Source organism: Aulonocara stuartgranti, assembly GCF_965226115.1.
Source record: "Aulonocara stuartgranti genome assembly, chromosome: 2".
NCBI lineage: Eukaryota > Metazoa > Chordata > Actinopteri > Cichliformes > Cichlidae > Aulonocara > Aulonocara stuartgranti.
The window spans coordinates 22,271,756-22,286,272 of NC_138940.1; the positions used below are offsets into that span (position 1 = coordinate 22,271,756).

The 14,517-nt window shown below is 44.3% G+C and overlaps 1 protein-coding gene across 3 annotated transcripts; it reads left to right on the forward strand.

The window, feature by feature from the left end:
- Nucleotides 1–3,269: 3,269 nt before the first annotated feature.
- Nucleotides 3,270–9,796, forward strand: purab (purine-rich element binding protein Ab). Of its 3 annotated transcripts, none has more exons than XM_082544782.1 (2): nt 3,270–4,452; nt 5,174–9,796. In XM_082544782.1, exon 1 carries the CDS (start codon nt 3,370–3,372, stop codon nt 4,213–4,215), a length of 846 nt encoding a protein of 281 aa, XP_082400908.1. In that variant the 5' UTR covers nt 3,270–3,369; the 3' UTR covers nt 4,216–4,452; nt 5,174–9,796. The 3 variants fall into 3 exon arrangements, with proteins under 3 accessions (XP_082400908.1, XP_082400909.1, XP_082400910.1); XM_082544783.1 differs by having other exon boundaries at nt 6,083–9,796; XM_082544784.1 differs by having other exon boundaries at nt 7,933–9,796.
- The last annotated feature ends 4,721 nt before the right edge of the window (nt 9,797–14,517 follow it).

The window sequence follows — 14,517 nt, forward strand, 5'->3', positions numbered from 1 at the left end:
TTCTGCAAAGCACGCCCGAATCCCGCTTTTATGTTCAGCGCTGTTTTTGCGAGTCATTACACTTCACAAATGTCGCCTTGCAGTTTTGCCGACTCCTGTGGCAACACGTGGTAGCAACAGTTACCAGAAAATGCGGGTGTTATAATAGAAAGACACAAATATTTTCGCCAATCTGGCTTAGATACAGTGAATAAAGCCTCATTTTCCACTGAATACGCATCCACCAATGAAATGAGACCCCTTTACAAAGTGCTGAGGTTTTTTGGGTTTTTTTTTTATGTTGACCATAAGTATCCCCTCCCAGTCTCTGCCTCCATCAGCCAAGCCATTCATAAGATTTGCCTTTCCCTCCCTGTCAGGAGCTGTGCGACCTTCGTTAGAGGTCAGAAAGACTTTTTGTAGTCCATACAGAGGAAATCAGAAACTATAATGTCACATAGGGGACACTTGGACAGTTTTCATATCTCCATATATATATATATATATATATATAGAGAGAGAGAGAGAGAGAGAGAGAAAGAGAGAGAGATAAAGAAAATGTATATAGCCATTTCATCTGAGCATGGCCTCATCTTCCCCTCATCACCAGGGTCAGGGGCCTGCCTCTGTCCATGGTGCTGGACAGCTTTATTTCTCTGTCCAAGCAGGAAAACCACATCCCTGTTCATACATTATTTTCACATGGAGCCAGGAGTGAAGCCGGAGTGCCACTGATCTCTGTGGTTTTAGATGTGCTCAGTCGAATGTTTAGATTGCTCCACATTTTTGCAGTTGTTTCACCGAGCTCACAGAACTGGATCAGCCAATCTCTGATCTATCCTATGACCCTGCCCCACATCATCCCTCCCCACCTACAACCCACATACACAAGGATCAGTCTCTCCTTGATCTAGTCAACTTGGAAGCCCTCGTTCAGAAAGCTCGCATGCAATTTTGGGAATTGTTCTAAATTAGCCTTGAAAACAAATCATTTGTTGACCAAGCAAAGTGGAGTGAAAATGATTCCTGCTGTTCACTGGCCAGGGGCAGCCACCACCAACTGCCTTCGCAACCTCCCTGAACTCGAGCAAAGGGGGGCACGTTTGTCGCTACATCAGCACTTCAGCAGGGTGCTGATGAGGTCGCTTGAACTTCCCTGTCATGATACACTAATCGTAACAACCCAGCAGTCATTTTGGTAAATGGTAAATGATCTGGTTCTTATATATAACACTCTTCTACTCTACCTGATCACTCAAAGCACTTTTTTTTTTACAGTTCTTGTAGGGAATATGCTTTTCTGTACTTGACACACATTTCTTTGTAGCTGCCCTAGCCACCCTTTCTTTTATGTGAGATTACATCAGTGTCACTCTGCAAAGACAAAGCATAAACCTCCTGTTTTATTCATTTAAGTGCAAGTTTAGAAAAAAAACAAACAATTAAACGGTTGCGAATAAAACACAAGAGGTGGTCTTTTTTCATACTTGGTCTACTGATATAAATTATATATTCCAGAGATTATTAGGTCAAACCCCATCAAGTCTCTCCATCTTGTCCTTCTTCAGGTCTGCTACACGGGCACTTGTTGTGTTTACTGCTATTATGACATTTAATAGCATTGATATGATGACATTGCTTTTACTTAACATATGGAAGATGCTCAGACATGAAGATGTGACATGCCTTTGATACAAGCAATAGTCATATCATTTCTTCCATTGCTTTACTGCGTAACTTTTAACAATGCTGTAACTCAGTTACTTCATATAGTTTTTATAATTACCATTATATGACACTTTTCTATGAACACAATTATACTGGAGATCCCAGTGAAAAGCATGTAGTTCCACCGGTGAACTATTTACTGAATTCATGTTTCCCGTAGCTCCTAATTATTAGGGACAGGGATTGGAGGAGTTATGGATGCAGCGTGAGCATGTGGATTGCAGGTGGGATAAAACTAATTTAACAATAAAGGAAAGGTTGTTTTCACAAAGGTTATCATAGTCAACTAAAACTAAAATTCAAACTAGATGTGAAAAAACATTTTAGTCGACTAAAATTTTAAAAAAAGGCTCTTGAAAAATATTAAGACTGAAACAATTGTGTCAACTTTCAAAACTAAAAACCAATAAAAATGAGACTTTGTTGGTGTTTATTGAGACTCTGTTTGTGAGTCTGCTGCTTTCAAGTGTCTGTGTTTTTATTGTCACTTCTGCAATGACTTCCTAAATCCTGTCTCTGACATGTGCCCTCCACACAGCATATATTACAAAGACTACAATGAACACAGAAACTAAAAAAAACTACAATTGAACATTTTCAAACAATAAAAGCTAAACAGAACTTCACTCTTACTGAAACTAAACTGGCTTAAAAGAAAAAAAAATCAAAATCAAAATGAAATCAAAACTAGTTAGACAATACAAAACTGTAATGACTCTGGTTTTCACACATTATGGCTCATTCTATTCCACTAATTTGATACCTAGAATTTTGCAGTGGTGATTGTCTCGTGGACCCCAAACAGTAGTGCTTGTGTTTGTGGGGGTCACCGGGCTATTTATTTTGCCCATATAAAGCGCTAAGTGTCAGGCCTTGAAGTGAATTCCAAGAAAATCAGAATCTTAAAGGCTCCCACTGATAGAGGAGAAAATCATTATCAGAAGTGCTGCCAAACACTCGTGTCACCATGTGTGCCAATAAATGTATAGCAACAGGTTTTTCTTCCCTTTAACTTTTTTTTTAAGCCCTTCAATGTCATTTCCCATTGAGAGAAACAGAGACACACCAGCGTGTCCAATCACAGGCTAATGATTCACGGTGCTTCGCAGTGCATCAAAATCCCACGCAGCCACCATCGACTGTTCATTCAGAAATTTCTTTTTCACCCCGCTCTCCCTTCCCCGCATCTCCTTCCGTGCGGGTTCGCTGTCCGTGGTGCTGAAACCCCCAAAACGACTGTCCATGGTGCCGAAACACCCGACCCAGTAACCACCAGGTAGGCTAAGCCTTTGTCTGCGCCCTGCTCTTAGCTGTGTTTGACACAGGTTTCAAACCCCGTGATCTTCATTTGCTTAGACCCGCTTATTTATGTAAACACATTTGTCTGTGAGCTCGGCTGCGGAGTTTTAGGCTTTCATTTGCAGTATGCGACTATTTTAACGGCTTAAAATGTAAATTCTGCGAAACGTTGCAAAAACCGCGCGGGGACCTTGAACGCAGCCCGCTCGGAGTACTACAGTAACACCACACTACAGTTACTTTCATTTTTTCACCCTCTTCTCCTCTCTCGTCTCGCGATAGAGCGGCGGAGCGGTTTGACGGGCAGTCGAGGTTGCAGCAGGCAGAGGGAGACGGTGGAAGGTAAAGCAGGGAGGCAGCATCATGGCGGACAGAGACAGTGGCAGTGACCACGGAGGGCCCACCGCAGGCCCCGGCTCGCTGCCTCCGGGCGCAATGGGCGCCATGTCCCGGCTGCAGCACGACACCGAGGAGCTCGCCTCGAAGCGCGTCGACATCCAGAACAAGCGCTTCTACCTTGACGTGAAGCAGAATGTTAAAGGCCGCTTCCTAAAGATAGCCGAGGTCGGGGCTGGGGGAAACAAGAGCCGCCTCACTCTCTCCATGTCTGTCGCCGTGGAGTTCCGCGACTATCTCGGGGACTTTATCGAACATTACGCCCAGCTGGGCCCGACCAACCCGGACATGGTGCAGGATGAGCCCCGGCGGGCGCTCAAGAGCGAATTCCTGGTGCGGGAGAATCGGAAATATTACATGGATCTGAAAGAGAACCAGAGGGGGCGGTTCCTGAGGATCCGACAGACCGTTAATCGGGGGCCCGGATTGGGAAGCGCGCAAGGCCAGACCATCGCTCTGCCGGCGCAGGGTCTCATCGAGTTCCGCGACGCTTTAGCCAAACTCATCGACGACTACGGCGTGGACGAGGAGCCGGCGGAGCTCCCGGAGGGCACCTCGCTCACTGTCGACAACAAGCGCTTCTTCTTTGACGTGGGCTCCAATAAGTACGGGGTGTTCATGCGGGTGAGTGAGGTGAAGCCCACGTACCGGAACTCCATTACGGTTCCCTGCAAAGTGTGGTCCAAATTCGGTAACACCTTCTGTAAATATGCGGAGGAGATGAGGAAGATCCAGGAGAGGAGTAGAGAGAAAAGGGCCTCGGAACTGCTACCTGAGGGCCCGCACGGCGGAGACGACGGCGACGATGACTGACGCGGATTTTAGGAGAGCTGACATGAAACAACCGAGACAACGTTGGACTCTGAAGAGAAAAAAAAACAACCCAGACTTTTAACTGTAAAATAGAAAGAGAATCTACAAGGGAATCACCCCACACACACAACCTCCACAGACATGGCAGCACCTCTGCTGTCTCCTCGCTCATTTTACTGGATGTCACCCCACTTACCACCCATGTAACAGTAAGCCGCTGCTATCAAGGACTGAACTGTAAGATATGAACCGTTTCCTACTTGATTTAAGTGACAATGAACAGAGTGTTTATATCTCTATCGATGACAGATTTTGCACACATCAAAGCTATTTCACAAAAAAAAATGTTTAAGTGTTTTAAAAACTGGTAATAGACCTAAGATTTAATCTAAATAAAACCAGAGGTTTAGAGTATAAAGTCTTCATGGAGAAGGAATATTTGACATCAGCACAAAGAGGATATATTATGGACTTTATGAAACCAAAATCCGAATCCAGATGTATAGTTTATTATAAAGGTACGCAGAATAAATATGGCAATGCTCAATGAGTTGCAGAAGGCAGCACTGCAGGTCTTGTAAACACCTGTCAGCATGCGTGTAGGCACATGTTTTGAAAAGAAGTTGGCAAAGTAGGCTGTAGTCTCTAATTTGGCCTAAACGTAGTCGGCTAATGGAAGCATTTCTCTCATGCCATTATGGAAAAGGTTGAGACACAAACCTAAATAGCCTATGTGCGCCTCAAACAAATGGGTTAAACCTATCTCTGAGCTACTCTATTGAATATCAACCCTCTTGCACCATGTCCACATAAACTTAAATGAAAAAAGTGCTAACTTAGATGTACTAATTATGATTTTGTGAATCAGCTGTAAAAAAAATTCCTTATTAAGATGCCCACGTTTTCTGTGGGATTTTTTTCTTTACGTTGTTGTTTTTTGTTTTTTCTTTTCCTCAAGGTGGTGGGGGATGCAAAAGGATATTAAAAAAGGTCCATATGTGGGAGCGCAAGGCGCAGAAACAAACAGACAAAAAAAGACGCGTCAGCGCAGCGCGCGGCGAGGCAACGCATCCTCTCTGACGTCATTACGACCCGTGCCTTATACACTCCACTCGTTTACGTGTTCTCACGTGGATGGTCTGTGACCTCGACCGCTGTATGTTTTCATTTACGAGTGCTGTTATGTAGGCAGAAATATATACTCACCAGGGCTGTGGGATTCACACCCCTGCAGTGCATGGAGCATGCGTGGCAACACCAAAAGTAAAGCTGAAAGGCTGCTAGGAGCTGGGGGCAGGGGGTGGGTCCAGTTGTGTTCTTGGGTGTTGTTGGCACTTTGGGGGCTATGCATGTTGTTCTATGGCGCAACATGGAGCCCAGAATCCCTAGCCGCACCCCTGGCTCAACGGACTGATCGGTGCCTCCCGAGATCTCACTGAGTGTGCGCGAGCGTGGAAAGTAAGCTGGAAATGTTATGGGTGGCTTTGCTCACCATATGCACCATGATGTTAAAAAGAAAAATGAAAAATGAAAAAAACAGCAACAACAACAAAAATATATAAATACAATAAAAATAAAAAAACGAAAACCCAGGAGCGGCTGGATGAGGCTTATTTGTCAGAGCTGAGATGGATGCTGTTAAAGAGCCAGGCAGTCAGCCAGCCAGGCAGGCCAGCCGGCCGGTCCCATGCAGTCAGTACGAATGCGGTCCAGCGGATGTAGAGGCCTATCAGTGCAGGGCCGAGGCAGTGTCTATCTCTTTATGGTGCTACAGCCCCTTGATCGCTCCTTGGGGGCCTCGCCGCTCAGAATATGTCACTTTTGCATTGTTATTCTGATGCTTCTTTTTTTCCCCTTTCCTCCACAGTATGTCGTCCAAAACGTGTCAGGTTTCCCCTCCCAGCCAGAGACGAAGCCACTGACTAGTGTAGGACATTTTATATTAGTGTGCAATATTGTGTACGTGCCAATCGTGGCATTGTATCACGTGTATAGACGAAAAAAATGTATAGGCTATGTGATCAGTAGATATTTGAAAGCATGATGATGAAGTGGATGCATCGCATTATATTTCCAAAATGTGAAGACTTTTACTTCTCGAGGTGAAAAAAGTCAGACTCGTTGTGAGTTTTTTTTTAATTGTTTTTCTTCCTGTCACTTTCTGTAAACCAGTAGGCTGCCTTGTCTGTCTCTCAGTGCGTGTAGACTAGCTCGGGTATTTTACGTCCTCCCTTAGGAAAACGAAAAAAAAAGTTCTCCTCCAAACACACAACACAGACCGTCAACAACCTCTGACTGTCTCCATGTTGGCCCTTCTACACTAAGCTTGAATAGTATCTTGGGACTTGGGTCCAGGGGTGGCTGGCATACACACACATACACGCACGCACAGACACACACATACTCTCCCCCTGTTAAGGCCTCTTGTTGATATCTGAGTGTTTGGGAGGCCTCTGAAGTGTTTTGAATTGTGTCTAGAACTGCACAAGGCCTCCTGTCATTAGGAGAAAGAGAACTGTGTGCTTGGAGCCTGAGTGCGAGCCCTCGCTCACCTGGGACTGCAGTACAGGTGAACCGCAGTTTGACTTAGGCTTTTCTGGGGTTTCAATCGAGCCGGGTGATAGCGATCAGCCGCGGCAGAAGCCAAAGGACAGAGGAGTTTGTTGTTGTTTTCATGGCGAGGATCACAATCCCCTCTGATGTGGGAAGACTCTTGTCGCAGTCTCGCTCCCTTTCCCAGGCGTTAAAAAAAGGCTTGTTGCTTGTGCACTATTCATCACTTAGGACGTGTAGTCCATCCCTTCATTTTGACTCAGCTGACTCAGCCCTGCACTGAGGTCCTGCTGAACTCTCAGTGTGTTAAATACGACTGAGCCTGTCGGTGTGGCATGCCACCTAGCTGACGGGAAGGGAACACTTTAGAGGCCTCAGCTGGATAAAAGCGGCTAAAAGCGAGGCCTACCGTGTATGTAGGAGAGCTGAGGCCGGGCCGAAAGCAGAAGTCCCCGGAGCACACTTGGGCTCCTAAGGTGTCACAAGTTCAATCCTTAGTTTTAAAAGCTGATTTGTGTCTGATTGGCTGCGTTTGTGATGGCAGGAGAAGAAAAAAAGGTTCCAGAAAATCCCATCTGTTCACCACAGGACTGTTTCTGGCCCACGTTTGTCTCAGTGACAGTGAAAGGCCCGATGAAGCCTGGCACTGCACTGTAAGGGCTTACCAGCAGCAGCAGCAGCCTGCCACAACCTTCCAACCCGGCTGCAGACAGATCGAGTTAGGACCTTTCTCTCTGGAAATCTCTTCCACTTCTTACAGAGATGATTATATTTCCTCACACTGCCCTCAATACAAAAAACATTTATTTTCATTGAATGCACGTACAAACCACCTATGACTATGTGCCCAGAAAAGCACATCTGAGGTCAACCTGAGTTCATCTTGAGGTCACCGCGAGTCTGAAGTCACTGTGGTGATACAGCACTTATTCCCCAAAGTGTTCTAGCTTTAGCCTGACTGACTTTAATCATGTCTGCTACATGCTAAGACTGGAAATACGACGCTTCCTTTCTCTTTTTCTCTAATGGCCAAATATGAGGAGAGCCTGAACATGCTCATAGAGTTCACTTTGTGAATGCCTCACTCTGTGAAACGCACACATTGTTCGCTTCTTTTTTTGTTTTCAAAAAAGATTTAAACATGTGTTCTTTTGTTTTCTCCAGGTGCTACTGGGTCGGTTGTGTTTTTAGCGTTGAACGTGGCTTTTTCGGGTCTTTGTCTGAAGCGTACTTCCGGTGCGATCAAACCTGATTTTGTGAGACCTTTACCTGGAGTCACCTCGCAACCACGTTGTGCCCACATCTACACAGTCATCCATCTCTAGGACTTAAATGCAGCATGGTAGGCGGATGCCGTTCGTCTCGTTTTCCGTGTCAGCGGACGTGATGGTGTGCCGTCTTCGGGTGGCTCCGGACGGGTTGGATGTGCATGAGCGATGCTGCTCTGTGCTTGTTAGCGCCGTTTCAATTATTTTCTCCACAGCAGCAGCCATCATAGTGATCTCTAACCATGATGTTAACCGAACTTTCGCCCGCAGTATTCATTTGTCAGATTTGACTTAAGTGTGCCGTTTTCTTTCGTTGATCAGACTACAGGTAACCAGACCATTCCTGGTCAGACTGAGGAGAGGTTAAGTTGTAGATGCAGCGATATCTACTTGCTGCACGCACCTCAGTGTCAGATTGCTAGGATGGCTCCGCTGTAGGTGGGAAACAAACCGTCTATATGACGGTTTAACAGAAAACTTCCACAAATGAAACGCGGCTGCCGGCTCGCGCCTCCACCAGACTATACGAGTACTAACTAAAAAAACAAAAAAAGTAAAGAACTGACTGAACTTCTGTTAAGGTGTTCAAAACAACCAAATGTGCTCTGTTTCTGGTTTCCAGTGTTGTAGTCTTTCATTGGCCATTCGGACTTTCTGGTTAATCACACAACCAATCGCAGCCTCTGGTCAAAGCCAAGCACTATATGACTCATTAGAAAACCACAGACAGAGGAGCTCATTCAGCATGTCTTCTGTTTGCACACGCACCGAGCAGTAGGGTCCACCGTGTTCGCAGACTGTAAAAGCTACTGTTGTGTATAGTTCTTGAAGACGTCCTTGAAGCTGTTCTGGAGATGTTGGGTTAAATGGATCCTGGATTTTTAAGGGGGTGGGGTCAATGCACAATGAACATATCCCATTGTCACCGTTTGGTCTCAATCCCTTTACCATCCCCATAAGAGATAATATGTTGTATCTTTCGAAAATATTTTATCTGTGGCGTGTGTGTGTGTGTGTATATATATATACATATATATATATGGTTTGTTATATATGATGCTCCTCCTTTCAGAAAAATATAACATGTAAACAGGAAAAACATTGCTGTTTTTTTCCTTTGTATTTTATACTTACAGAAAGCATTGAATAAAAATGGATAAATACTTGCACTTTAGATATATTAAGAAAAATAAAAATCTGCATATTATTTTTGATAGGGATCTCACATTTAAAGAGTATAAATTACAGGCTTTGTGACTATTGCTGGACAGAGATGTATTGAGTTCTACTTATTGAAGTATATTTTGTCTGTGTCAGAAGGTTTACTAAAGTAAATTGCATGATAAAGTAGTGCTACACCGATATTGTTTTTTTTTGTTCGTTTTGTTTTGTTTTGTTTTTTTAGTTGATAAAATGTCTGAAAACTGTGATAACGACCCTCTTGTATCATGTTTAACCTCTCCTCACCCATTCTAGGATATTTCTTACTGAAATATGGCCTTTTCCTGACTATATGACGATGGTGCTTACTTTGGCTTTGACATCGAGCTCATCCTATACATCTCGACATCATCATCATAATTCGCGTCCTTACACTCCATTCCTTTCTGTTATGTACTCTCACTACCTTATTAAATTTCCGTTGATGGCAAAAAAATAAAACAAAGGTGTGCTGTTTTGTACATTGCTGTTTGTTTTAATGTTGAGGGAGCTTTGTTGTCTGAAAAATGACTAATGGCGCAATAAAATGTCATTCCACATGTCCTGGTCTCTGCATAGCTGTCTTTAACTTCACAATGGTCAGTTTTTTAACAGACCCGGGCTTGATGAACCCCAACCAGCAGGAATTGCTGACTGAATTCAATATACTATTACCAAAGTTATTAGTTTCTTTTTTTTTTAAGAAAATCTGCCAAGTTTCTATGCACAACGAGAAAGACAATATACACTGATCAGCTGCGACATTAAGTTACCCTTGTTCATTCTACCCAAAGAAGCTCTCACCTATTCGGACAGGAAGCTGGACCTCTCACGGTGTCCCGGCAGGGTGGTGCCTCTATCAGTCAGGCTCATTTATGCACATCCTGCCACTGTGTGATCAGATTGGGATCAGGAAAAGTCAGCACCTTTGACTCCCTGTTGTGTTTTCCAGGCTTTCATGGGCTGTATTTGGAGCGTGCTGGGGCACATGTTGTCATACGCAACCATAACGTTTCTGCAGCCACCACGTGTCAGAGTTGCATCTGCTCGAATGCAAAGCTCTACCAGCAGAACATTGCACTGCAACAAGATGATTGATGTTATTCACTTTACCTGCCTATGGAGCTCGGAAAGATAGTAACTGGACTTCTTTAAATTTCTTGAAGATGTTTCACCTCTCATCCAAGAGGCTTCTTCAGTTCTAAAAGCCTCTTGGATGTGAGGTGAATTGATTGGTGGAGAATCTACACAGACACTTTACCTGTCAGTGATCTTTTATAACCGTGGGGAAGACTGCTGACTTGACAGTTGTCCAGATGATGATCGTCGACACCGTCTGTAAGGACAGTTAGCCACAGAAGGCTCCTGAAAAGACTCGTTGTTCACAGAGTGCTGAATCGAAACTTATTCATGGAAAGTAGATGGGAAAGGGAAAGTATCAGAATCAGAATCAGAATACTTTATTGATCCCTGGGGGAAATTATTTTTTGTTACAGTGCTCCATTATAAACCAACATTAAGACAAGACAGACAATACACTAACTAAGAATAGTACAATATATACATATATATACATACATACATACATAAGTCACTCATAGATAAATAGTTGGAAAAGAAACGTGTAGTTGTAGCAGCAAACAGTGTGTTAAGTGGATGCGTTGTACAGGGAGATGGCCACAGGCAGGAATGATTTCCTGTGTCGTTCAGTGGTGCTTTTCGGTAATCTCAGTCTCTCACTGAACGTGCTCCTGTGACTGACCAACATGTCATGGAGTGGGTGGGAGGTGTTATCCAACATTGTCTTTATCTTGGACAGCATCCGCCTCTCCGACACCACCTTGAGGGAGTCCAGCTCCATCCCCACAACATTGCTGGCCTTACGGATTAGTTTATTGAGTCTGTTGGCATCTGCGACCCTCAGCCTGCTCCCCCAGCATGCAACAGCATAGAGGATCGCACTGGCCACAACAGACTCATAGAAAATCCTCAGCATTTTCTGGCAGATGTTGAAGGACCTCAGTCGCCTCAAAAAATAGAGACGACTCTGGCCCTTCCTGTAAAGTGCTGTGGTGTTTTTAGCCCAGTCCAGTTTATTGTCAATGTGTACTCCAAGGTATTTATAGTCCTCCACAATGTCAACACTGACCCCCTGGATTGAAACAGGGGTCAAGTGTTTCCTGGTCTTCCTGAAGTCCACGATCAGTTCCTTGGTCTTTGCCACGTTGAGCTGCAGATGATTCTGCTCACACCACGTGACAAAGGAGTCGACCACAGCCCGGTACTCTGTCTCATCATCCCTGCTGATGCATCCAACCACCGCAGAGTCATCAGAAAACTTCTGAAGATGGCATGTCTCTGTGCAGTGGCTGAAGTCTGTGGTGTAGAGGGTGAAGAGGAAGGGGGAGAGGACAGTCCCCTGTGGTGCCCCTGTGTTGCTGATCACCTTGTCAGACACACACTGTGGGAGACGTACACATTGTGGTCTTCCTGTCAGGTAATCAACAATCCAGGACACCAGAGAAGCATCCACCTGCATCGCTGCTAACTTATCACCCAGGAGGGTCGGCCTGATGGTGTTGAAAGCACTGGAAAAGTCAAAAAACATGACCCTCACAGTGCTCGCCGGCTGGTCCAGATGGGTGTAGACACGATTGAGCAGGTAGATGATGGCGTCCTCTGTTCCGAGACGAGGCTGATAAGCGAACTGAAGGGGATCCAGGTGTGGTCTTACTATGGGTCGCAGCTGGTCCAGGATGAGCCTTTCCAGGGTCTTCATGATGTGAGAGGTCAGTGCCATGGGCCTGTAATCCTGGGGGCCACTGGGACGAGGCGTCTTTGGTACAGGGACGAGGCATGATGTCTTCCACATCACCGGGACCCTCTGCAGACTCAGACTCAGCATAAACAGTTTATGAAAGACTCCACACAGCTGGGGGGCACAGGTCTTGAGGACAAGGGGACTCACTCCGTCTGGTCCAGCAGACTTGCCTGAGTGAAGTCTCCTCATTTGCATCTCAACCTGGTATTGAGTGAAGGTGATGGGTGGGGGAGGGGTGTCAGGAATCTCACAGGAGGTAACATGTGAAGAGAGAGGCTGATATGATAGCAAAAAGGTGCACATTCAACAGGAATCACTGCAGCTTTGGGGAGACTGTCAAGAAAAGTCAAATCAAGAACTTGAAAGAAAGCGGGCGTCAAAACATCAAGAGCCACCACACACAGACGTCTTCAGGACTGACTGGCACATAGGAGGGTAACGACAGTGGGCGGATTTGATTTGTTTGGGGTTTTTTACATTTTGCCTTTACTTATTCCAGAGACAGGTGGCCAAAGAGTGCATGGGACTACTAAAGCCATAAGACTCACTGCTCAGGGCATTCTTAATCCATGTGACAGGTCACTTGACTATCATGACCCAAAAAGTCAAGTTTTACACAGAACACGGAGCACTGTATTAACTACCATGTTATCATCCAGGGTGTCATTATCACTAATGGCACCTCATGTGGATTACTCAACTATGCCGTATACCTAAAGGGAGTTTAAAGTTACTTTACGTTTATGCTCAAACTGCTGCTGCAAAATGCAACGATGCTATCAGCATTCAGACCGGACACCAGTAAGCCTTGTTCTCATGGTGCAGTTGTGATGGAAAGCAGGTTCAAAATCTCCTGGGAAAATGTAGACTGCAAAACAGGAGAAAGGCAGCGCTTTTATTTTCCCTGGCAACCGAAATAGTGGAACAACCACACCAATCGTGGAAACTTTACCTGGCAAAAAGAAAATCCTTCTCCAATCCCCCTTCTTGGATGATGCAAAGAGGGCAAAGAAGGAGAGCGACAGAATTTGAAAGCAAAAAAAAAGAACCTTAAAAGAGCTTGAAAGAGACTTTTGGTCTGCCTCATTTCTGCAGGATCAATAAAAAAATCCCGACTTCTTAGGGCAATAAAAAGAAGTCCTGTCTTTGTTACAAAGGTGGAAGGATTGAAAATGTGAAGCTTCATGGCTAATGTGGTATTCATACCCTTAATCAAATGTTTGTTGTTTTCACTACTTATAAAGGAGTCATGTTTTTGAGAGACTGCTGTAAAAAGAGAAAGTGACACATAAGAGGTTAGAATTGATTCTAGAGTTGATAATGTAATAGCAAAGTAGTGATACATATGCTTATGATGGTTATATATGAAAGTTCTCAGAATATATTTGCACATACGTCTGTGCTATACCAAACGAATACAGTTAGAGTGTAAGGGGAAACAGATGCCAAATTCAAGTATGAATTTATTGACTGATTTTAGCATTTGACCCCATTATGAGCTGGCTAGGGTTATTTTAAAAGCTGAGAAGATGCACACTGTACTCACGATTATAGCTGCAAAAAAATGTCAATTAAACATAAGTACACTCTCAAATTATAGCATTTAAAGGGAACTCGTGGTACTTTCAGATTTGAAAGTCAGAGGAGTTACACAAAACATAGCTGCCGACAATAGCTAGCTTCTACTAGCATTAAGACGTCCCTCAGGGTTTGCAGGGTTGAGTTGCAGTGTGTGTGATGTAGGCTCCAGTATATGTCACTGAACAAGAATGCAGAGGGGGAAAAAAGATCTCTGGTTACGCTGCACTGATTATGAGACCAGCACCTGCTGCTGATGCTGTGGGAGTCCTGTGCAGAATAGATAAAACAATAAAAACATTTCTTTTTTTACTTTTACTTCCTTAATTTCTTTTTTAAGCACAGGTGGTATTAAGGAAATGATCATGCTTTTATTTTTGTGGGGCAGTAAAATCAAACATTGCTAGCTGTGTTAGTGACTCCTGTGATTCTTTGGCTGTGATAGGTTCAAAATGTCTAACCCCACCCCTGACTGGCCAAATCACTGGGATTGACAGGTAAATTGACTGACTCCTCACTTGCTCCTTACCTCTGTGTTTATCAACCTTAAAACATTTTTACTTTAAAGCTATATAATAAAGCTCATATTTGCAGTTCATTTATTCATAAATTCTAGCAGGTCTTTTTTATGCTTTAGCGTGACTTTCAATGGCGCCAAATTTGTTGTCTTTTTTATGTCACAACTTCTTGTTTGTTTTTTAAAAAAAACTTTAATGATCTGGAGGTCTCAATACTCACAACCATGTGCATTTCCAAACGCTTGTATGACAGAAATGGTTCAGCGGACACCTTTCGGTTTGAAACACTTACTGTAGGACAGTGTTACAGTTTCCCCATCGCGGACGTCCGTGTGACCGCTAGCCAGGCAGATGGCACGCAACG

What these genes read in the sequence shown, in the direction of transcription:
- purab (XM_082544782.1), top strand. Translation starts at nt 3,370, where the DNA reads ATGGCGGACAGAGACAGTGGCAGTGACCACGGAGGGCCCACCGCAGGC.